The 26,470-nt window shown below is 39.6% G+C and overlaps 1 protein-coding gene across 1 annotated transcript; it reads right to left on the bottom strand.

The window, feature by feature from the left end:
* Nucleotides 1-345: 345 nt before the first annotated feature.
* Nucleotides 346-24,890, bottom strand: DNAJC15 (DnaJ heat shock protein family (Hsp40) member C15). Its single transcript, XM_071740037.1, has 6 exons — nt 24,596-24,890; nt 18,392-18,443; nt 15,320-15,393; nt 8,134-8,210; nt 3,920-3,990; nt 346-798 (listed from the first exon to the last, which is right to left on the bottom strand). The coding sequence occupies exons 1-6, from the start codon at nt 24,695-24,697 to the stop codon at nt 728-730; spliced, it is 447 nt and encodes a 148-aa protein (XP_071596138.1). The 5' UTR covers nt 24,698-24,890; the 3' UTR covers nt 346-727.
* Nucleotides 24,891-26,470: the final 1,580 nt, after the last annotated feature.

Below are 26,470 nucleotides of genomic sequence, written 5' to 3' on the forward strand. Positions count from 1 at the left end.
CTTGAAGTAAAAGCATGTCCAAATAATTATTTAATAATTTCATAGGTTATTTAATATGCAAAACAGAATTAACCAAACCCGAGGCTCTTCCTTTGCATCTTTAAGTCCCACAGAAAAACTGAAAGGAAGCTGGAGTCTGTTGCCCCAGTAGTCATTTTGTTCTGACTTGCATCTCTCTAACTGCACTCATGAGTAAACCCTGAAGTTTTACAAAATTAACAGATTCAACTATAAGTTAATGCTGAAACCTTGCCATTTGGGGTGTGCCATGCTTCCTGCAACTCAACACATTGTCACAGATTTTCTGGCAATGGTCAAGTCTACATCAATGAAGAAAAAGCCCTATTATTTAGATATTTTTTAAAGCTCCAAAAGTTTAATGAAAGAAGTAACTACTGAAGAAAAGCACAGACAGTAGGAGAACATTTTCAAAGCTTGCAATGGATAACAGCTCAGTAAAAATTGAGATAGGGAATCACAGAATATTTTTGAGCTTAAAGGGACCCATAAGGATCAAATCCAGCTCTTTGTTCCTCACAGACGCTTAACTGTACATAACTTCACATGACTGAAAGATTTCAGTTTGCTTTTAAATAATCTTAAATTTTTAATCATGACAAAAATAGAAACAGCCAAAGTTGGGTTAAGAAACTGTGCAGAGCAAGCATATATGAAAGCTGTTGCACAATGTATCTGCTGAATCTCCTATGACACAAGGCTTCACATTTCAGTTTTTGGCACTTGATTCCAACACGTCTTTTGCTTCATTTATTTTTGTTGCTAAGTAAGGTGATCCACCTGAGAAGAAAAAGGGGAGAGGAATACCATTTACACATGAATGTTAAGTACCAATCTTCTTCACTTATAGCACCCCCTTATTATTCCCTTTTATCAGCTCCTCCTTCCAAAATAAATCCTTTTCATACAACTGCTTTGAAATATTACATTGTTTGGAACTAATCGATAGGGAAACACAAGAGAAATTTAATCAAAACTGAAGACACTGAAGAATAATGCTACACAATTTGCTTCAGAGAAGACTGTAATCTGAAATCACTTGAGTTTGATATGATTAAGACTTGCAGCACCATGCTGCTGCAAACGTATGCAAGGTCAGCTGTCTTAACAGCTATAGGCTTAGGACAAATGTTCATTTCCTCTCACAGCAAAAACCAAGAGATAACATTGTATAAATAATTTTGATAAAGAATCACCAAGCGTGTGTAGACGCAGACTTCCCCCCCCAAGCCTCTCCTGTGCTGGAGGCCCAGAATTACAAGCCAGAAACCATCACATTAAAGCTGTTTAAACATGGTATGCCTTCTAACTTCCAGTCCTGAACACTCTCATTGCTTTACGCTCCATCTAACAATCTGATTACAGTTCAGTGGTCTTTTTGTGTTTGTTTTTTTTAACTCTCCCCTTGAGTGCCAACCATCTGCCTACAGTCAACCAAAAGCAACAATACAAAATCTGTATCAGTAACTTACCACTTACTATAACACACCTACACTTTTTTACATTAAAATATGATTGCAGCAGTACTGTGCACTAAATAGTCTTTTCCGAGGCATCTGTTCAATCCTTCATTCATCATTTCATTCCTTCTTTTCTATTCATCAGAAAAGATAACAACAGAAGAAACAAGCAGAACTGGTTCTAGGCACATGTAAATAAAAACAAAAGGGCAAGGCTTCCCTCAAGACTGTAGGAAATTCTTGCAGCAGTCCAAATCATTATAATATAGTTTCATGTTCTAATAAAACAACTGGAAAAAGTGATGGAGTTCTCTTTTTTCATGATTTGGCTTTGAATGTAGCCCAAATAATTAAGACACACTCGAGGAAAAGGAAGCAGGGCAGAGGAAAAGTTAAAGAATTGGCTGCTGGAAAGCTGGTTTATTTTTTCCTTTTTTAAAATTAATTGTCTTTTTAGACAGGAACAGAATTTACTTCACAAAGCATTGCTTCTTTCTGAGAGTAAACAAGAGGATCAAACAAAGAGTAAAGACTAAAAACTGCAATAAACAATGTATCCTGTATCCCAAGTAATTTCTAAATGTGTGTTGATTTTCTACATGTCTGGAGTGCAGGATCTTAAAGTAAATTAAAATCTGCTGGAAGTGTTTTCACTACATTTACATTAAGTGCCATATTAATTTTCTAGCCTTCCAATGAGAGAAAATTCCATCTCCTGATTGCCTGAGTGTTTGTTTATAATTAGGGCAAGTCCAAAAGGCTTCTATCTTCCTCTTTTTCTGACAGCAAATACTCTTTCATAAAATTAGTAACTGATAAATTAACATACAACGTATCAGTATCAAAACACTTTTAAACTGAACTATGTAAAGGTTAATAAGCAACCATTTTAGTAGCACTTTCTGGGAATGTTATTATGCAAATGTCTTTATATTTCCCATAGTACTCTCTTCAGCTTTTGAGATCTTGGACAACATATATAACTTTTAAAATCTGTAATTATTGTCCTTTCTTCTATCAACTCCATCTGGTAAGATATGATTTTAAAATAGCATTCTAATGTTGAATATTGTTTTTAAAAGCACATCTGTGCTACCCACAAACAGAACAAATCAAAATATATACACAACCAATCGAGTTTCTCTGTAATGCCACATGTTCATGATTACTCCAGGCCCTGGCTCTGCAGCTGAAGACATTACACAAGATTTTTTTCTGCAGCCATACCAGAAGAGCTTCAGGAGCAGCACATGGGCACAAATCCCTTCAACTGGCATTCCTACTGAGAAAATGCTCCTTCCTAATAGCACATAGGAGGGCTTACTACATCCATCCAAACCTACACTGTGCCCAGCTGCAGGTGCATTACAGCTGTGAGAGTGGGTTGTTAAAATGTTCTCTCTTAATAAAGGGAATTGCCTCTTTAGGTCTACTCAACATCCACATGGAGAGCCACAGTGCTGGCTCATGCCTCAAAGTACTGCTACAATAAACTTAGAAGTTTATTATTAAAAAAAAATTGACCTAAGAGGTACCTCAATGGTTAAGATGCCCCTGACCATCCTAATCTATTAGAAATACAGAAGAGAATTCCTTTTCTATATCTGTGCAGCTTATGCACTGTAAAAAGTGTAAAAAATAAAAGCGTGAGTTTGAACAAGCGGGGTAACTTTAGAATTAAACTAAAGACATCAAAGAAAAGCACCAATTAAAACCTCTCCCCATGACCAGTGGTCACAGTCATGTTTTCATTTTCTTAAAATGGGGTGCTGGCAGGGAGCCCTGTAATCCTGTCAAAAAGATATAAAAACCCTCCAAATTCCCCTTTTGACTTCCGAAATACAGTGCAACTCTTCACCATCTGTTATTTTAAAGTAGAAACAGCAATGAACATATGGGCTTTCTTTCTCAACCAGCTGTAGTGTAGTTAAAGTTATAATAATAGCCTTTCTCTAAGATAAATTTACATTAAAAACCTGGCCTGTAAAGCAACAGCACCCAGCTTTACATTTTTTCCAAGTGAATTCCAGGAAGTCTGAAATCCATCAATGATGCACTTAGTGACTGTAGAACATTTCCCCCCAAAAAGTTACTTTTATACATGTGACTGATCTGTATCAGCTCAAAACAGGAATGTCACTTTAATGTAAAAATATTACAGCATACTTTTTCTTACTTTCAAGTAAGTTTTTTTCCAGTATGGAAGACTGGTCCCTGAGCTCACAGCTGTAACTGAAGTAGCACAAGACTACAAATCATCATTAAAGAAAGCTGAGTAAAGCCCAGTTTATCTGAGAGAAGACACACAAAAGCTCAAGTCTATAAATAAACAACATACATTCACATTCAGTGTGGTTATTTACACAGTCACTAAACTTTAAAGGATCTTTTTTAAGCCTCTTGTTTTCCAGCTCTGGTTAAGAAAAGTAGTAATTGTTTACCTTTATCAGGATGATTCAAAATCATGATTCTTCTATGGGCTGTTCTGATTTTGGCCTTGTCAGCAGATGGACTGCAAAAATAAATGGAAGAGCTTACCACAAGCTTTGCTCAGGCAATAAATTAACAGTTTATACTGTCTTCAAAAATTATTACAACTTGAGATTTTCACCACCTCGTGGACAAAATATAAAACTGCATCTCTGAGGAAGTAACAATAACAAAGGCCTGTTCAAGACACACTGAGAAGGACATTTTAAAAAGCCTGTATATTTGACACATATAGATATCTTCCAGGGTCTTTTAAAAATGTTATGCATCCACTCATTTAAAGTAAACAATTCTGGAAAAAAAGATGGAAAAAACCCAAAGCTTGTGTCTAGCTCTTATAATTAAATGCAGAAAATATTTTTTTTTCCTCCTAGAAAATAAGTATTTGTATGACCTGTGACAAACCAACAAATATTATCGCATTTTGTTCTACTGTAAATATTTTTATAGCTGCTATAAATAATTCTTTCTGCTGGGGTCAGGAAAAAACCCTGTATTTGTTATTTTTGCAAAGCTGGTCAATGCATTACATTCAGGGACATGCTGATTTACAACTGCTACATAATGCTGTTTCCTTCGATGGCAGATACATAAAATATTACTTGGCCTAAATTAAATATGTACCTTACCAGACAAATAACCACTTACAGATGCTGTATGCCAACCCAGGGAAGCTATTGTATGCCAAAGGACAGTCTGAATGGTGTAGATTCTCCTAATCTGTTAGCGTGCAGAAATGAAGCACTGTTTTCCACTTCAGGTGACTTCTTAATCAGTGATGATTCAATTAATTAATCTTTTTTGTAGATACAGTTTGAATGCAAGGTATCAGCCTGACTATATTCCCTGAGGTAAACAAACTCCAATTATTCTTCCGTCACAGGGAAATTAGGGTATGTTGCAAAAAGTTCTAGAACTGTATAAGAATTCTTTGGTAAAAGAGAAACTAACCCAGAACATAAGACTTAAAGAGAGGGTGAAAGACCTTCAATTATATGAACAGAAAAATAAAGCTATAATCAGAAAGCTAAAAATAAGAATAATTTTTATTTTGATATGTAAAGCTCTTGGTTAGTAATAAAAAGGAAAGTTATATATCACAATTACAAGTTCAGATGGCCAAAGCCTACTTGTGAAAAAGTTCCAGTTGCATCTTACAGAAAATCATGAGGTTCTGCTTCAAGAAGCAACTGTGAAAATGGTGTTTTATATTAAATTTGCTTAGTTTATGAGGTATTGCTTATCCCACGTTCAGACTGGGCTCCTCCCACAGTCAGAATAGCCTCTAAAAGATTCTTAATCCCTATTCTTTATCACTATAACCCCTTTAATGTTAAAAATCACATTTTTTTGTTGAACTGGTACAGCATTATCTGAGTCACACCAACATCAGGCTGCCTTCTAAAATCACCAACTGGAGGGCAGTGCTGACAGTGAGGTGACCTGAGAGGCTGCAGGAATGGGCTGACAGGAGCCCTTGGTGAAATTCAACGAGGCCACCACAATAGGTGAGGGCTGGAGCACTCACCCCTTGAGGAGAGGTTGGGGGAGGAAGGTTGGTTTAGCCTGAAGAAGAGAGGGCTGCCTGGGACCCCATGACAGACAGGTCATAAAGAGCTTGGATCCAGGCTCTCCAGGGTCACGTATGGTGGGAGGGTGAGAAAAAATGGACAAAGATTGAAAAGGGAGGTGTGGACTGGATATAACACTTCTCCACCCCAAAGACAGTCCAGCAGTGGTCTGGGGTGCCCAGAGAGGATATGCATGCTCTGTCCTTGGGAGTTTTTCAAGACCTTCTGGATAAAATCCTGAGAAACCTGCTCTGACCCCAGTAGTGACCCTACTTAAAGCAGCAGAGACCACTTGAGGCCCCTCCCAAACTTCAGTTGACTCATGATCATATGACACACCTATGCAGGAAGCCAAGTTTAAAAATAAAATAAGTTAAAACAAAGCAGCAACAACAAAAAAACTCACCAAATCCAAAGCGACAACGATTGAACCTTGAACATGTTTGTGTCTCTATTCTTACAAAATGTGTTGTATGGTTTTTAATGTAATAGGCTAATTTGGTTTGTTGTGCTATTTATGTGCAAAAATTATGGTTAAACCTTTTAACAAATGCATATATAGAGTACATTAACAAACAAATATTTGTTATGGAAAGAAAAGGTATGCACCTTTTTTCACAGAAGAAATGCTACAATTCAGGAAATTTTATTCATTTGTATCTAGAATTTTAGCTTGCAATTTTCAGACATTTTCTAACTCTAGAAGCTAGCATTAGGGATTTGACAGGTGTAAACCATTACCCTTAGTACAGCTGTATTTTGCTACCATCTGTTTTGTCTAATGCTCAGAAAACACTCCTACCACTTTCACCTCCCATGTCACCTCAGACATTGCCCTGTCTCTCCTATCAGCAGTTCTTTCTACAAAGTTGTCAATATTATTATTGCTACGTTTATTCTGAATTTCAGTCATCAGTGCTCTTTCATAACAAGTAACGCAAACATTAAACTTAAAATGTATTTCCAATACATTACCTCATAGTTTTGGATAACTTTTACATAGCCTAAATACAAATGATGCACACACATTTCTACCAAAAGCCCTGCAATCCTACAGAATTTTTATTAGACGATAATATTTGGAATGTTTAATGGGACAATATATCTGGAATGTAAAAGCTAGCATTAAATGCTCACCTTTATCATGGCTTGTATTTATTATTTATACTGCCCAAGCATCCTCAGCACCTGAAACAATGAGGAAAGCCTTTTCCTTAAAATTTAATATGACTTGGAAGTGATGACACAGAGAACAAGTGTCACAATAATAAAATCAGGGCTTAGACAGATCCAGTGTGAGCATTTGTGCGTACCCTGGCATGTAACACTTTCAAACTTGCTTTTTTTGGTGGTATTCTTAATACATATAAAATCAGAATAAACAACGAGTTAAAACTGGTCTAGAAAAGTGCATTTAAACAACATGAAAATTTCCTACAAAGATTTCAGCCGTGCTTCCACACAATTAAAGGCTTTAATCCTTTAATCATTAATAACTTTATTCAGATCTGATTAGGTCTTGATATTTGCAGTGTTGCAAACAAAACAAGCAGTGTCACTGTTCCCAGTGCAGACTCAAGCTATTAAAATTAAAGGGGACTAATTTCAGATGTGATGAGACTTCAGACATGTACATGAGCAGTGATCAGTGCTGCTGCTGTAAACCCATTTCAATGAGCTGCCATGTGCTTCTCTGGAGTATCATTGAATTTGCCCTTATAAAGTGAAAATGTTAATATATTATCAAACTGAAAGGCCAAAGGATTCATTTTTATAAATCTTTTATTCAGTGTGCAAGCACACAATACTTCAAATAAATTCAAGGCTTTATTTTACAGTTTCTTAAAGTAGATGCCAAATCTGCATAATTTCCATTATGCTTGAAGTAAACACAAATAGCACACTGAACAAGATTTTAAAGAACTGATCTAAACTATAAATAAGAAATCTACTATCTAGGGTCAGATCTGCTCCTCATCTGAGAAGTCCTCAAACTCATTCATTGCTTCAGAGAAAGCACTAAGGTATGTTCCACCATTGCCCATTGTTTTTGCAAAAATCCCCTGATACATCCATTGAATACTGAATCTGGAAATTATTTCCCATATCTACTCTAAATGACAAGCTTCTCCAATAATTTTTTTTTAATATGCTGCAATTTTAAAATTCCAAACAAATCAGGGTGGAGAAAGAAAAATACAGTATTACTGACGTATGGGGAAAAATGAAAAAATGTTATTAATTTTGCTCATTTATTAATATAATTTACAATATTACTAATTTCAAAAGGGTTTTTGGAGACCAGGCCATGTGATCACACTAATTAGCACAGTATGTGTTATTCTGATTACTTCTAGAGCACCAATTGTCCACTGCAATATGCTACCATGACTTCAAGCCAAACACAAGTTGCATGTTTTACTGGCATTTTATTGTTTGCTTTTTACTTTAACTAGAATATTAGAATGGTTTGTAAGTCATTAGGTCTTCCAAAAAAAGTTAGGATTTTGGCAAGAGTATTCTGCATTCTCACAGCATGGATTTTCTTCATTCAATACCAACCAAAGAAAAACACATTAATGCAACACACCTACCTTATACCTAAAATAAGACCAGCTTCTCTCCTACTCATTTTCTGTTCAAATCCTCCTTTGTAGTATGATGAAAGACTCTAAAAAGCAAAAAGGGAAAACAAGCAATAATTACTTTCATGTACAAGGTGCCAGGATCTAAATCATATTTATATGACCTCATTCAGAGCATTCCATTCATCCATAATTTATTCTGAAGGCATGGAATGACTACAAACCAAGTAACAGGAAAGGACTGCTGGATGTTAACACATACAAAAATGACTTAAAAGTAACTATCTGTGTTTTTACACTCTTCTAATAACTACAACTATTAAAATCCTGCCTTCAGGCAAAAAAGTCCAGAATCAAAGTACATGCCAGCATAGAATGATACAGTGTCTGTGCTGGGGAGGGCAGGGGAAAGAAAGGGGGTTAAAAAACCAATAAAATAAGAACAGATAAAGACAGAAAACTTATGAAGAGTCAGTATGTTTTTTTCCTATGAAGGGATGACAGTTCAAAAAAATCTATCAAGAGTTATCTGAAGGAACTGAAAAATAAACAAAAAGAAACAAAAAACAAAAAGGCTTACCATAAAGCCACAGCCTCTGTTTCAGGAAAACACAGTGCTGGATCAGATTGAAAAGTAGCAGAGCACATGGGGAAATCCTAACCAGCTTCTCCCTTTCCAACCTTTCCTAGACACCAGTGACTGGTGATAATTTAACAGATGATTTTAGGTTTTTTTAAGTCACTGGCATGTGAAACTTCAGCCACTGTTTTAAGTGGAGAACAACACAAGTAGGAAAAGAACATTAAAAAAAGGACATGGAGATGAAAGTAAATCTTTAAAACAATTAATTGTCATAAGGAGTGGGCTGAAAGCATATTTGTCAACCATAAATATATTTTAAATTAAAATAAACAAAAGTTAATGAACCACCACCGGTGGTTAGCAGAGAACTCCTCAATGTAAATGTTTTGATGAGAAGAACTAGGTAGGGATGAGAGGGACTGGCTCACTGCTACACAAATAATAGTCTAAGCTGCACAAGTGTCAGAGACAGCAGATGTAGGTGCAAGACAGCCTGCACTGGAGAACTGGCACACAGAAATCACTCACAGAGACAGAAGTTTCTTAGTGAAAAAAAACCCACCCTATCAGCAAGAGAAAAATAGGCTGCTTTTGTTGCTATCAAAGGGAAGCCTGGCCTGAGAGTTGAGATTATTTTTAAGTTTTCCTTTTACCTCTAGTAAAAATGTGCCTGTCCTGTACTAAAATACTTCTCTTACTAAATGTATTTGTTCATATTCAGTGAAAATTTTGCTTTATGTTTATGGAAACTCTCCCTTATGTAATTTCAGAAGTATTAAAGCATTTAAAGGGCTCTGTCTATGATATCTAAGCAAAGCCTTTAATTAAGCCATGGAGTAACATTCACCCAAAAGCATGGTTCAGAAATAGTTCACCAATTGCCACCATGAAGTCACACAGAGCCACAGGAAAAATTTCTTTGTTGTGCTGCTATGATCTGAAACTAATTTTATTTTCCTTCTTTACACCTCAAACCATACATGAAGTAACCACTCCTGTAACACTACAGGTACCAAAGCTGAAGCAAGTCTGGAAATGTCATGCTTACAACAAATGTGTGGAGGACCCACTGCTACAGCTGCAGATTAACACAAACCAGGTCTGTAACACTGCACATGGACATTACAGGTTAAGAGCCTATGAACACACAGAGCTTCTCCAGCCCTCTGGGAGGAAAGGAAGCTAATGATTTAATGGCTGCCAGATATCACCCTTGAGGAGGAAGACTGCACAGAAATTTGCAATGATGCTGAACAATTACTGCAGCCAGGAGAGAAAAGCACACATTAATGTCCCCTGAAAGATTTCAAAGAACTTCTCCCAAAGCAGCTTAGGTGCAGATGGATTTCTGAAAAGGTTAATTCTTCCCTGCCCTTCAATGGACACTGGTTCACTATTCATGTAGAGAAAAGCAATATTTGAGTTATCTCTAACACAGCTCGTCTCTGTTCTTGGTAGATTTAATCTAAAATTCTATTTGAAATAAGAGAATAGAGAGGGATGGCAATAGGCTTAAATTCAGAAATACTTTTTCATGGTTTTAAAGCCTGCTTCCTTGACTCTGTTCTAACCTCAGGGAGCCGTGATTTGGTTCGCTTCCAAGAGGACTGAAAATAGAAATTGTGTTGTCTGTGTCCTTTGGCACATAAACAAAAACAGTTTGTTGAATTGGTCATCAAGAAAAAAACATTTTCTTCTCAAGAGTGAAGAATATAGCAAGAACAATCAATTCTTAAACTGACATCTTGATCCTAAATAGAATTAAATGCAAAATGAAATCTGACATCAAAGCCATTTTTCCCATTAGAGTAAAAGGAAGAAACATTTTGGGAAACATTTTTGGGAATTTCTAGTACCCTAATGAAGCAGTTCTTGAATGCTACTAAAATGAAAGCAATTTTTTTTCCTAGCTGTAAATTCTAAGTAATGACTGCAATGAAATGAAACAATACTCAAGATACTTTTCTGTTGTTATGAGAGGTCCTCAATGAGTGGGCAGTTCTAGACACTCGATTATTTATTAACCCCATCTATTACAAATTCCATGCAGGAAAAATCATCAAGAAGAGCTCTCCACTTCTTCATACTATTTGGGGTGAGGGAAGGGACTACCATGTAATTTACTTTATTCCCTTGCATGCTGTTACTGTTTAGCAACTTATGTAAGCAAATTCTGCTTCCTGAACAAATGCTATTAATAGGCTGTGGCGGGGGTGGTGAGGAGGGAGAGGGAACAGAAAATGGAAGGACTTACTCTGCAGATATCTATTCACTCTTGCAAATTTCCACAAGAGCTGCCAGCTAAAAAAATCCAGTCCATTTAGACCAGGAAATCTTCAAGATAATAGAATGGTTTGGGTTGAAAGGGACCTTAAAGATCACCTGGTTCCAACCCCCCTGTATGGGCAGGGACACCTCCACCAGACCAGGTTGCTCCAAGCCCCATCCAACCCGGCCTTGAACACTTCCAGGGAGGGGGCAGCCCCAACGTTCCCTGGGCAACCTGTGCCAGTGCCTCATCATTCTCACAGCACAGAATTTCTTCCTAACATCTAACCTAAACCTACCCTCCTACAATTTAAAGCCCCCTTCAGGTAGTTGAAGGCTGATGTAAGACCTCCTGAGAGCTTTCTGTTCTCCAGGATGAACAACCCCAACTCCCTGAGCCTGCCCTCTGAGGAGAGGTGCTTCAGCTCTCTGATCATCTCTCTGGACTTGCTCCATGTCCTTTCTCATGTTGGGGACTCCAGAACTGGAGAGAGTACTCCAGGTGAGGTCTGACAAGAATGGAGTAGAGGAGGAGCATGATCTCCCTTGATACTTCTCCTGGCATAGGACAGGGAAAGCATTAACCACTGTTTCTATGCTAGATAAGAGATTCAAAACTCTGTAACTAAGCCCATTATGTACATTACATAAAGTACTGAATTGTTCTGAAAACTCTTCACCACCACTACAGTCCTACATTGAAAAGGTAACCAACAATGGAAGGGTAAGAAGAAAACCAAACCAATACAAACCAAAACCCAAACCCAACAAACTACAACAGCAAATTATTTAGCAAATTATTCCCTTACTCCAGGTAGAAAAAAAAAAAAAATGGATTGCAAATTGCCTTAATCTCTGGAAACTTTACTTTTAACGAAGAACAAAAAAGATGGTTGCTACCCTTACCTCTCAATTCAGAACTTCACAAGCCCGACCAGAATCAGATCCAATAAGGGAAACACAAGGCAAAAATCTCAAATGAAGTGCTACAGAAGAGATGCTTTTCTACCAAAACAGAGAATTTCCAGGATTGTGGGATTTGAGCATTTTCAACATTCATTTTGCCTCGAATTTCTGTTTCTACCTCCAATATCTTCAATTTTTCAACGTTCAACAACATTGATTCAACAAAGGAAGGTAATAAATGGTAATGAAATACTTTTCTTAAATTTCACATTTTTAACATATTTTAACACAGTAAGTAACAGCATTATGGTCCAAGGAAGAAAAGTCAAATGACTACTTAGTGCTATGCATCTTCTACAGGCAGCAGACTCTGGTCAATATATACAAAAACAAATCAGTCTCAGTGGCATTTATGACACCAGTAAGAAAACTAGGCTCCAACTAGGACATCCTTTATCTGGAAACAAGCATTATAACTTGTCAAAGAGAAGAAAAAACAATGTTTCCTCCTACGTCTTTCCTCACAGAAAAAAAAAAAGAAAAAAAAAAAAAAAAAAAAAAAAAAAAAAAAAAGGTAGAAAATTGCAGGACTAAATTCCAGCAGCTCTCTTCACATTTAAGGATATATATTTAACTGCCTAGTGTTAATGAGAGGCAAAAATTCAGAATAAAATTGTAATACTTTTACTTGCCTTTGCTTGCTATTTTTTACTAAAAGATGAATGCAGTTGTTGACTGCACATGCTATTTATTTAGGTAACTAAACAGAAAGTGTCAAATACTCAAGATACAGTAAACTGGCATTTTAAATGATAGCTACATAATTGTTCAACTTGTTACTAGTGAGCATAAAGGAAGGATAACCAGCATCTGAATTACCTTTTGCAACCAACATGAACTGAGATTTCTACTGCAAACCAGGGCAAGGAGAGGAAAATTCCAAATGGGAGGAGTAAGAGTGGGGGCTTATATTGAAACAAGCAAGGTTTTGAACAAGCTTCACTGTCTCTCAAAAGGAGGAGGTCATGAGAGACAGGGTTTGGTTCTAGAAAGCTGGAGTAACCACTGAAAATGATGGTGACCAAAGTCAGGCCAAATGACAGTGACCAAACACCACAGGAAACCAGAAAAGTAACACAAAGTCTCGTCACTAAATGTCACAAGATACTTTCCCCAGTAAGCAGGGGCAAAAGTATTAACTGCTTGATTTCCTTTCTCAATATAGTTTAGAGGGCAATCTGCTGTAGAGAAATGTGATGGAAGTGTTAATGCACAGATTATATTCAGCAATTCCTCACACAAACTCACGGGAAGCCACTAAAGAAGTATGGACAATAAGAACTTAGGTTGAATCTTTGTACTTAATGTTTTATCTATTGTTCTAAAGAGAATTTATAAATAGGAAATGATTGTTCAGGGGAGAAGAAAAAAAAAAAACTTGGGAAAAATACAGTCCAATAAAGTAGTAGCTGTAGAGTAGTAAAGAAGAAATAATCTTGGCTAAGACTTATACAAGGGCCTTAAATTTGGTTAATGACTGCAGAAGGAAAACAGTATCACTACCCTCACAAATACAAAGCTGACAAATACATACAGTTAATGCAAACAGGAAGAGAGAGTTTTTAGTGTGTTCAGCAGATCCTGCCTTACATTGAAAACCTCTATTTTCAAGTTCAGAAATAGAATAGCAGAAGAGAGGCACTCTGCTGGAAATCAACAAACAATTCTGGGCTGTAATGCAGGATGTGAAGGCAGACAGAGGCTGCAGCTCCAGAGACTATAGGAACACTGAATGCTCCTGGGTTGTTCTTTGTGGTTGTTCATGAATTCTGCAGGACTTTGAAAGTCACTGTGGTAAAAATGAGAGAGGCCTGTAATGAGTTTAGCTCAGCCACTATGCCAGAACTGAGGAGTTCAGTTTCCTAGGAACAGACACATCTCCATGCAGTAGCATGTCATATTTCAATGTGTTAAAAAGAGCCACTGCCTGCTTTCTTATGTGAATATTTCTGAATTTAGATTCTCTACCCTACATCTACAAATGGATAGACGAAGAAATGCTGGAGTAAAACTGCTGCGGAGGGAGAGTGAAGAGTGAAGCACTCCCTACTCTAAAATCCCATGTCCTTATTGCCAGCTACCTCCAGCAAACCTGCAAGACTGTATCCGTATCATATGAAAGCTATTTAATTTGCTGTACTCCTCAACTGTTCTGCAAGGCAAAGAGGGAATCTCTCAAAAAGCTACTGTGAAAAAGAAAAACATAATTCCTTGCTGTTTGTCTCACAACAGCAATGCAACAGAGAGCAAAAACTGAACCAGGAGCACCATTTCTGGCTGATACCACAATTAAAAAAAAGCATGAACCAGCTCCTAAAGGACAGCCCATGTTTCCAGTCTTTCCCCTCCCCAGGGGCACATTCAGCACATGGACACAAAGTAAAAACAGCAAATCAATTTGGACCCCAGTGTCTGCCTAGATACTGTAGACAGGCTCTGTATTGCAACCAACCTTCACATTAATAGGCACAATGCTAATGATCATTTAAAAAAAAAAACCCAAACACCTACCTTTACTATATTTTTCAGGAAATAATAATCTGCAAAAACTACTCCTGCAACATCCCTACTTATCAGCACCAAGAGGGGAACTGTATTCCTTCCACTGTCAATAAGTGTTTGCACATTATGAACTCTGAAATACACTGCCACAAGCAGACATCTAGCCTATTAGGAATTACTTGAGTCAAACAGGAATGGAATATATTTATTTATATACCAGAGGAAAGTATAGCCACTGAAACAAAAAGTAAATGATCTTGAATATTCCCTACCTATGGCTCTCTCACAACACTCTACCTCTTTTTTTTTTTACCTCATTATTATAAGGATGTAGGGCAAAGTAAGAATAAAACCTTGGTTAAAAGTTCAAATTAACTGGGGAATTAAAAAAAGACAACACATGTGAACAAGACAAGAAGGTCCCCAACCTGTATGGCAAGCTTTCCTATCAGTTTTTCTTCTTGATTTTTAACACTGTATCTGAAAGAAAAATTACTGAATTCCTTTCTTTTTAGCTTTTTGAAATGAAAATTCATGTCATCAGCTTGCAATCTCCAGGAATTAGCTATTTTCTCACTGTGTACTTCAGTAATTTGTCTTACACTTAGTACCAGAATTCTGAAACACAGAACATCACCAGGAAAATCAGAACTCTTCCTCAGACCCACAAACCTCTTTTGATATAGCTTCATCCACAGACACAGAGATTTTAAAGTACACAAGATAATATGCCAGAACATTCACAGTAAGGAGCATCCCTATCATGGAAAAAACCCCAACTAAGAGGCACTTGCCATATTTAACATAAAATGTCTCCTTTCTAAATACTTGAAATTTAAAATAATAAATTTAGCATGAAGTAACATCTAAACTTACCGAAGTTGAAATCCTCTTTGCTGTCTCTGTAAATGCTTGCTCCAAGGGTTTCCAAAGGTTGAAAGCATAGCGACCTGAAAGAGAATTCTGGTGGTTTTTATGTTGTTATTGCTGTTTTTTGGGGGGCTTGGTTTTGGTTTTGTTTTTTTTTTTAATATCACAACCCTTCCTTGATTATCTTTTTGTCTAATGTATTTGCTATCCTGGACCACTGCACTTTACTGCTTTTCAAGGTATTCCCTCAACAGACATTTTTTGATCCTGCCCAGTCAAAGTCTCACAGTGAACCTGCTATGGTTTATATTTTTCAGTCTGTGCTATTAGGGGAGAGAGAAGAAGTTTAGTATACACCATCTAAAAATCTAGGCATGGATGGCAAAGAGCCACTGTGTTTGCTCACAAAATAAATAGATTTAAATGCATTTCAATAAGATAAATGAAGATACCTGCCTTGTGGACTTTGAGAAAAAGGGCAGAAAGAAACATTAGCTTTGGATATACATTATTTATTAAATACTGTTCGGAGGTTATGTTTCCAAAAAGAGATCAATGCACTACACGTTTTTTTGCTGCTATGTTGTATGCTTAATCACACATTTTTAAAGTACTTTAAGTACTGCATTTTTTATTTTTTACAAAGAGAGGAACAGCTGGGATTCAGAGCCATTCAACTCACCACTGGCAGTGAATGTCTATAGCTAGGAAAGGCTGCAGGGAACTCCATTTGACTTCATTCTCTTAAGTACAAAGCAAGTCTACCCACATCAAGAACAAGATTTCTGCCAGGTGACTGGAGAATTTCTCTTCAAGTCCCCTTACCCCAATTTGTTTTGATTAAGTACTCATTAGCAATGCAACTTACTATTACACACAATGGAAAACATTTTCTAAAAATGCAGCTTCTTTTCATTCAAATAGCATCTTCCTTTCATTCTTAAAATATACCATGTGTCCACAGGTTATTTTAGTCATCCACACACTAAATCTACCTAGTCATCTACAGTTTTAGTCATGTATAAACTATAGCTGGTCTCTAAACTAGAACAATATGGATACGATGGATGAAGCACTCATTGGATAAGGAAGTAGCTGGTTGGTCACATCCAAAGAGTTGTGATCGATAGCTCAGTGTCCAAATGGGTAAATGTGACAAGTGGTGCTCCTCAGGGGTTGGTACTCAGACCAGTGCTATGTAACAACTGTGTGGGCAACGTGGACAGTGGAATCAAAGTGGAAACCTCAAAAAGTTTGAGGATGACACCAAACTGTGTGGTGAAGTCAACATGCTAGAGGGAAGAGATGTCATCCAGAGCAACCTTGACAGGCTTGAGAAGTGGGGTTATGCAAACTGCATGAAGTTCAGCAAGGCCAAGTGCAAGCTTCTGCACCTGGGTCAGGGCAATCCCATGCACGAATACAGGTTGGGAGGAGAAAAGATTGAGGGCAGCCCTGAAGAGAAGGGCTTGGGTGTGGTGGTGGACCAGAAGCTTAACATGTGCCATCAATGTGCACTTGCAGCCCAGAAAGCCAACCGGGTCCTGGGCCACATCAAAAGAAGCCCAGACAGCTGGTTGAGGGAGGTGATTCTCCCCCTCTGCTCTTGTGAGACCCCACCTGGAGTACCATGTCCAGTTCTGGAGCCCCCAGCATAAGAAGGACATAGAGCTCCTTAAGTGTGTTCAAAGAAGAGCCACAAAAATGATCAGAGGGCTGGAGCACCTCCCCTGTGAAGACAGGCTGAGAAAGTTGGGGTTGTTCAGCCTGGAGAAGAGGAGGCTCTGAGGTGACCTTACAGTGGTTTTCCAATACCTGAAGGGGGCCTACAAGAAAGCTGGGGTGGGGCTTTTTGTATAGGTGTGTAGCAAGAGGACAAGAGACAATGGTTTGAAAATTGAACAGGGGAGATTCAGGTTAGACATTAGGAAGAAATTCTTTCCTGTGAGGGTGGTGAGACACTGGCACAGGTTGCCCAGGGACGTTGTGGCTGCCCCCTCCCTGGAAGTGTTCAAGGTTGGATGGGGCTTTGAGCATCCTGGTCTGGTGGGAGGTGTCCCTGCCCATGCAGGGGGGTTGGAACTGGATGATCTTTAAGGTCCCTTCCAACCCAAACAATTCTACGATCTGTCTGTGCCTCTGTTAATACCACTGCTAGAGAATAGAATGACCACTGAAATGCTGTGATGTCCTAATATATTACCTCACCTTCTTCTTAATGCTTTCTCTTACCTCTTCTTTGCTGGCTGCCATTAATTCTCCAGTTCAACCAGAAAAAAACATTCTAAGAGCACTCCTCTTCTGCTTCTATACAAACACAGATAAATCAACTGCATAATGGGTGTGCATCACCAGAGATCATGTCTTTTCCTAATCAACAACACAGCTGTACCCAGCAAACACCTGCAGGAGTTTGGAACAACTTGTTCATCTATTCTTGGTGTATGCATTTGCACATAGCTGACCATGGCTGTTGCTTTCATATGCCAAAATAACAGAAATCAATTTGTCTTTGAGAACCAGAACAGGCCACAGTTATCTTGTCTGAGTATATAACACGTTAAGCCCGTGCCCTGTGTTCAGACTAGAACCTATTTTTCAGAAGAACCTACAGTCTAGATACAAAGAGCTCAGGTAACAAACAATGTTTAGTATGAGAAATCACCATAGCCATTAAAACCTTCTATTTTTCTCTATTTGAATTTGCCAAGTATCACCTTCACATCACAAGATCCTCTTTCACTCTTCAGCAAAAAAGAGCCTCCACCTTGTAATATGTTAGTAAGTAAACGAAGTAAACATTTCACATTACATTTTGCAGGCAAAAAGCAACTGCAACCTTTAAGCTGCTGCATATGAAATCAGTTTCACCAGCTCAGACTTTTCAAAACAAATTTTAGAAAATACATCAAGGATTTTGAAGGGACAGGAAAAATAACTGGACATAATTCTCCACAGTACTCTAAAGCAATCTCTCCACTATGTATATTCATAAAATATATATTCATATTCATTAACCCTTTTGGAAATGGCAGCTCACAAGCGACTGTTCCATGTGCAGCTGGTGATTTAGCTTACCTGCAAATGCAACAGTTGCAATACCGAGTCCAACTGCTATCATAGTTCTGGCCTATAGGGGAAAAACAAGAATCAGAATAGCATGCAAATTCTAATTTGAAATATATGTACCTTTTACTTTAACAGCACATATTTCTGATGTATGGCATGAATGTTGCATACATGTATACATATATGTATATATTTATACATACATATATATATTCCACAGGCTACATTAGATTTTTATGGTTCAGTCCCCATGCCATTGCATCAGGTTTAACTTGGAACCACTCATTAGCAGATCAGTGAACAAACACTGACAAAGCAACTCACAGTATGGAATATTAAAAACACAATGCAGACAACTATTCAGGGCTACTTGAAATCATTGTGCAGACTAGTTCAACACAGCACATAACAGAAAGCAACAGTTCATTTCAAAAACAAAGAGAAAAAAATTTTTTTCTTTTGCAAAGTCCTTCACTGTAAATCTCCATCAAGACATTGCCTGAAAATGGTATTGGAATGTTAACTTAAATGCTATGGCTACATAAATGTATGTTTATGTCTTCCATCTTTCACTCTTGAACTTAGGGAAGCCCCAGTAAAGACATGAAGCCCAGTAACCTCTTTTCAGTCCTTAGTGTCAATCACTGGCTATCCTCTTACAGTAGAAACAGTTCTACAGAGGCAAATTTCTGACAGATTTCAAACATTGTTCATCAGCAGCTAAAACACGCTTTAAGTCTACATGTGCTCTTGGGAACAAATGCACAAGGACAGACTTGAATATCCAATTCAGATAACAGGAACTCCTCCTTTTACCAACTCAAACCCCCCAGATTAGGTGTATGTATTTTCCTGAACAGTGCTTGAAGAAAGTCAGGCATCTCAAGAAGGACAGGAAGTAGCATATGTTGAACAAGCAGCTCAATGAAAGGTATGTAAGGAACCTTGAGGTAGGGGCTGACCTGTCACATGTTTGCAGAATTCAAGGGTAATGAGCATTGCAAGTGTTGGGGGCATCTCTCTACTTCTGAAAACCCTACACATTACCTTTGAAACAAATTCATTAGTCATCTGTAGCACTACCTGTCTAATTAAATCACAGTTCAATAATGCCTCAAACTTTCCCCCAAGAAACATGAGAAAACAGATGAGGCCTGTATAGCTTGAAATCAAACCATGATGGTAGTGAAAATACATTTATCACCAGACTGCCTCTTCTATATATGCCTAACTTCTGCATTTATCCAGTAACTGGTTCATATATTCCTACCAACAAACCTGACAGCCAGACTCAAAACCCAAATTTCAATGTGAGGTCCTCTGAGGAAACTTTGAGGAAAGCTGCCTTTGCTACCAAGACTCCTGGGGCTAATAAAAATTGTAACAAGTCTCATTTCTAGACAGAGAGGAAGAGTTAGGAAATACCAGTTTTAAAGACTCCTAGAGCTGGCTTCATAGGGGCTAGAACACAGGTCGAGGACTCTCCCAGCAAACAGGCAGATATAAAGATGAAGGCACTGCTATCAGGCCCAGAGGCTCCTACAGAAGGCAAGTGGCTGTGACTGGGGCCTGGAGTGCTGGAATCTGTAGAGAAGTGGTAGCCTTTTCTGAGCTCATGGAGAAGAAGCTGTGTTTTTCTATATCTAACTTCTGGATCCTACACATTTTAAGTAACTATCTACTTCACATCTACCTGGATGGGGCTATTCTAGATATTTGCATAACTAATACTGCAGTTGCTTAGAAAACCAAACCAAACCAAACCAAACTGAAAGTGGAGCTCCAGAGATAAGAGTCAGAGAGCTCTGTCCTTAAAAAGCTGTGCCTCTATGCCATTTTAGTAACATAAGTTCCATTTCAGCACAGTCTTCAGTCTCGATATTACCATTAATTTCTGAATGTTAAAATAATATAGCAGCTTTATGTCTGTTCTTTTCAGTTCCACAAAATTTCCCCTCATCTCTAGACCATGAAAAAATACGACACCTTAAATGGTAGAACACATAAAATAGCAAAGCACACAGTTCAGCTCCTCACTAAACTAAAATTCTTTTCATTTATTCTCACAAATTTTGTTTTCCCATGCTCTCAATATTCAAACCTTCAAAAGAATTCCTCTAATTCCTGTTAAGACACTAACCAGAACATGTTTCTGAAAATGTCATAATCCTACAGAAATTCTTTGCTAGCCTGTTTTGTGAGCATGGATTTATACTCGAGACTTCCCTTGACTTGCTCAGAGTGACAGTGAGAATATTTTATTAAGTGGTTTCAGTCAATTAAGAGTTTGACAATGTGTGAAATGGATCACACAAGCACAATATATATCTATTTATTAGCTTGTGTTTGTCCAAATTAAGTCACACTTGCTCTGCTACCAAAAGGTGTTTGAAGTCAGCAGTTTACAACAAGGTATGCAGGTTGCAACAAGGCATCAGCAGCAAACACCTCATCACAGGTAAGGCCAAGCACAGAGACCAAGCTAATAAATAATAATACCTGGACCCTGTCAGTTCAGTGCAGATTAAGTGGTTTTTGCCTTGTAGTCTGGCAACAAAATGTAGGGACCCCTGAGGGCCACTGGGATGCATTATTTCAATCTCAGTGGAAAGCACCAGAAGTCAGGGGGAAACCAGTGCTGCCTGGCAAACAGCAGGTAAAAAATGAAGCATGGCAGCAGCTCTAGAATAGAAGTAGTATGCAGGATTCTGGGCCCCCCAGTTTAGGAAGGAGATTGAGGTGCTGGAGCAGGTCCAAAGGAGGGCAACCAGGCTGGTGAAGGGACTCGAGCACAGATCCTATGAGGAGAGGCTGAGGGAGCTGGGGCTGTTCAGCCTGGAGAAGAGGAGGCTCAGGGGAGACCTCATCACCCTCTACAACTCCCTGAAAGGAGGGGGTAGCCAGGGGGGGGTTGGTCTCTTTTCCCAGGCAACTCTCAGCAAGACAAGAGGGCACAGTCTCAAGTTGTGCCAGGGGAGGTTTAGGTTGGATATTAGAAAGAATTTCTTTACAGAGAGGGTGATCAGGCATTGGAATGAGCTGCCCAGGGAAGTGGTGGATTCTCCATCCCTGGAGATATTTAAAAAGAGACTGGATGTGGCACTGGTAGTGGATCAAGGGTTGGACTTGATGATCTCTGAGGTCCCTTCCAACCCAGCCAATTCTGTGATTCTATGATTAATAGGAATACCAACTGAGTATCACTCCATGATTCTATGAATATGAAGACAAGCCAGAAAACTTAATTAAGAAGAATAAGGCAAGGTTAGTCTGGTGCTTTCAAATGCAGAGTATAAAGAGCAAAGCTTTAATTAAATGCACTCTTTTCACATCAGTGTTAAAAGGGAACAACTCACTATCACTCTTGAAGGGATCAGTTTATTTATGGCATGCTACTAACTACCACCACATCCATTTTTGGCTCCCATTGCTTGAAAATGCATTTTATTTCAGAAAATCCATATACACATACTTAAAGACTTTAAATTATGACAGAATTGACCTCTCCCTCTTCCCCTCCCTCCCCCCCCAAAAAAAAATGCTGTTAAGAAATTTCTAAGATGTGTATTTCAAATTTAAGCATCCCATTAAGATCCAAGAGGGAGAAATTAAGAAATAAAAGATTAAAAAGTAACATCTGTCCCTTTACCAAATGAATCAGCTCCCAAAGGTTAGCCATCAGTTATTCTGCTGATCACAGTATTTAAATTTTACTATGTAGTTTATTTTTCAGTAACATACCCTCTTAGATACAGAAAATAATGATGTTTTGCTAAATCCGTAAAATTTGACTTTTAAAAGTTTCTTTTCAGGAATGTCTAGAAGGAAACACACAAACTAGAAAGAAAATGCAACACCTGACTTACCAAAAAGGGTATTTTCTGCAATAGTTTATGAAATTTATCTTCCCATAGTGAATTAAAAGAAATTTCAGCTAGATGCTGTTCTCCATACTCACTCAAGCCTCATGTCAATTTCTGTCATTTACTTTACAGGCACTTTTTTATTTTATATATAAAACTCTGCCTAAAGTTTCTCAGTTTTTCATAGGAAATGGTATCTGAGCAACAGATTCACTAATAGAAGTGTTACCAGAAGACATTCAAACCAATCTTCTTGTGTATATATTCATCAACAAAGACCTCTTGTGGGTGGGTAGCTTTGAGAACTGACTCCTTATGCTTCTACACCATTCTGTCACTCTGAACTCAAAAAACTTTCGTAAAAGAGCTACAAGAATAAAAGTGATCCAGATCAATTGACTACAGATAACAGGATATCTCTCAACCAAGATTCAAGGTAGGACAAGAAACAGAGCTCTTTCAGCCCTGAGATGGATGTTGCTGCTATACTTCTATCCTCTTCCCTTCCACTGTGGCCTCATTAACCTTGCATGTCAGAGGAACAGATGCCCAGCACAAGTGATTTTGTTACTTCTCTCCTGCAAAATTTTAGAATTTGTTTATATTGTAGATGGTCCTATTTCTGGATTTCCTTAGCTAGGAATCCAATAAGCATGGGGCACTGTCCCTTTTTCTGCTGTCTACATGATACCACCTAGGGAAACTCTGACATCAGTCTTCTAAAAACTTACCACAGTCTCTGAACCTTAAGAAGAACCTGACAAAATAACTCTCACCAACAAAGGAAGCCATATTAACCCCAGATGCCATTTTTATCCTATAAGGTAATAAGATTCAAAGACTCCACGAAACTCACTAGGAATTTCCACACTAGCATTCCATGGAGTCAGTCCATGGACATGGCAACAGTGAGTGTCAAAAGTCTTCAGACTGTAGTAAAAATGAGTAAGTAACTTCTAGATATACACGATTTAAAAACCTGTACTAAAAAAATGTAGAGGCAACAACACACACACAGTGAAGTGAGGCAAATACATTCTAAAGGACATTTCAGAAATGTGAAAAACATCACCATCCGGTGCTTTAAACATTATTCCATGCATTTGCCCAAATAATTCCTTTACAGAGTGACCAGGACAGAGGTGTGGGATAGCTCCATCACCCTTCCCTCTTGAGCACTGTCCAACACAGGATTTTCGGGAGGCATTGCCCTGGTGAGGCCACACCTCGAGTACTGTGTCCAGTTCTGGGCCCCTCAGTTTAGGAAGGAGATTGAGGTCCTGGAGCAGGTCCAAAGGAGGGCAACCAGGCTGGTGAAGGGACTCCAGCACAGATCCTATGAGAGGCTAAGGGAGCTGGGGGTGTTCAGCCTGGAGGAGGCTCAGAGGAGACCTCATCACTCTCTACAACTCCCTGAAAGGAGGGAGTAGCCAGGGGGGGGGTTGGTCTCTTTTCCCAGGCAACCCTCAGCAAGACAAGAGGGCACGGTCTCAAGTTGTGCCAGGGGAGGTTTAGGTTGGACATTAGAAAGAATTTCTTTACTGAGAGGGTGATCAGACATTGGAATGGGCTGTCCAGGGAAGTGGTGGATTCTCCGTCCCTGGAGATATTTAAAAAGAGACTGGATGTGGCACTCAGTGCCATGGTCTGGGAACTGCAGCGGTAGTGGATCAAGGGTTGGACTTGGTGATCTCTGAGGTCCCTTCCAACCCAGACAATTCTATGATTCTATGATTTTGCCGCCACTCCAGACCCATCCGGCCTCTCTCACCTTACACAATACCAGGTGAGAACAACTTTCTTGACAGAGAGCTCCACGAAACCATTAACGCTCGACCCTCCGGTGATAAAACTCGCCTAATGAGTGAAAACATCAAGGTTTTAGGATTCGCCCGCTCAGGCCTGCGGACCCCGGAGCTGCGCAGTGGCTTGGGCGGAAGCCGCAGCTCCGCCCGTCCCACGCAGGGCCTGAGGCAAAGAGGGAAGAAACCTTCCCCACCCACCCCCCTCACTCCCACATCCCTGCCCACCCGCGGTGGGGTGGGAGGGCTCCTGCCCCACGCTGCTCATAGGCTCTGCCCCGCGGTGGTTTGAGAGCTCTGGGCTGGGGCGGTTCAGGTGGCGACCGCACGGCCCGGGGCGTGAGGGGGGCAATCGCCTGCCGAACACCCTGCGGCGGCACCGGGGCGAGAAAGCGGAAGGACCCCGCACCCCGGGAGGGATCCGCGGCTCCGTGGGCAGCGGATGGGGAGGAGGAAGAAGGGCAGCGCTGGCTGCTGTCCCCCTCTCCTTAGCGGCCACTCGCTCTGCCTCCCCTTCCTCTCCCCGCCCCAGCCCTCTGCGCGCTCACCAGCCCTCGGTCCAGCTCGGCTTGGCCCTTGCCGGTGCCAGTAGGGGCCCTCGTGTACTCGGCATAGCGCAGCCCCTCGGAGGAGGCCGCGGGTCCCTCCATGATGGAGGGGAGGAGGGCGAAGGCGCTACGGGGCGGCTGAAGGGACAAACGAGTTGGAGAAACGGACTCCGAACCTCCTCCTCTTCCTCCTCCTCCTCCTCCCCTCGCCGCTCTTCCCCGCCCCGTAGCCCCGGGAGTGCGTCACAGCCTCGACGTGCCGGGCGCCGAGGCGGCCCCGAGGGCGTGAAGGCCCGGGATAGGCCATGGAGCGGGCGGGATCTGTCACCGGTGGAGTTCGGCCCTCACCTCTTCTTCCTCCCGCCCCGTGGCCGCCCCTGAGGGCAGAGCCGTGACCGCTGAGGGCAGCTCCTCCTCGGGAGGCTGAGGAGGGGAGGTTGGGAGGGGGAGTTCATGGCGCCTGAGGGCGAGATGGGAGCCGGTTCCTGAGGGAGGCCCTCCCAGCCCCCTGGAGTAACGCGGGGTTAGAGACCGGGGCCTGGCTTTGCCTTCGTTTTTCAGCTAACTGGTTTGAGGAGAAAGATTGGTGAAGGTGGCAGCTTCTTCTAAATCCCAAGAGGGCCAAGGAAGAAAGGGGCGGGGTAGGGAGGAAGAGGTGAAAGATTATGTATGGATAAAAATGGGACAAGAAGACGCAGGAAGGAAGAGACCACACAGAAATGTTTCATGTCCATCTTCAGAAAGAATATGAAACTTCAGAAGGAAGAAAACATGCATAAAGGAAAGAAAAATACAATCTGAGTGAAAAAACCCAAAACCACTGAAAAAGAATTTTAATATCTATATTTTTGCGCCTTAGTTTTATGTTTCTGTATACTTTTGATTTCCTGAAAATGCTGACGGGATCATAGTTCACCCTTCTGAAATTCTTCTTCAAGTGATACCTTATACATAGAAGTTGTCAGTCACCATTAGTCCTGAATCACAAAATGTTCAGTGCTCAGTCTCTGCATCCCCTTCTTTTAGCTCTTTTGCCCCTAGGTTGGTTTTCCTTCTCTCCTGCCTGATAATACTGGCAATGGAACTGAATTAGCAGATTTCTAAGCAGTGGGGCTCAACAAAAAGATTTACTCTTTTTATCTCCTGTTCCAAACAGAAATTATTCTTCTGAGGCACATACCATGGGTTTGTGTATATGTGATTGATACTCATCAATCCTATAATGCTGGAAGACAACTGCTTTAATTCATCTCTAAGTATCTTTTTAAAGTATAGCTGCTATTAACCATAAAAGTGAGTTGACCAAATAATGGCATTTCCTTAATCTTAGATGTGTAAATTTAACTTTCTACAGCACAGAAGTCATTGGAAGTTGTATGATTCCCATTACTTCCCATTTGGGAAGTAATACATTCCTTTTTACTTCCTCATTGAACATACAACATGCAACCATGTATGATTAATATTTTAAACCTTCAGTGGAATTGAATTTCTTGTAATCTTAAAACCTACTTTAGAATCAATATAAATGTCCCCAGCTGGTCATTTTTTGTTCATTGATTTGCTCAAAAGTAATGCAGAATAACGTATCACTTGCTACTATTTTGATTTGCAAACTCAGTTTTAAAAATAATTGATTCAAAGTAGTGGAATGTAGGGGTTTTCCTTAATTTTCTGACTTACTGCAACTTATTTTAAAAAATCTAGGTCTCTCCTGATGACATGATGCTGTTTGCTACAAGGTAATCAACTGTTAGAAGAAAAATTTTCTTTGTTTTGGGGAGAAAAGTCAAATGGCTGGAAATAAAAAGCCAAACAAATAAGACTGGGAGGAAGTAAGAGGCAAATGTATGAAGTGAAACACTGAAGAAAACA

Source organism: Heliangelus exortis, chromosome 1, assembly GCF_036169615.1.
Source record: "Heliangelus exortis chromosome 1, bHelExo1.hap1, whole genome shotgun sequence".
Classification (NCBI taxonomy): domain Eukaryota; kingdom Metazoa; phylum Chordata; class Aves; order Apodiformes; family Trochilidae; genus Heliangelus; species Heliangelus exortis.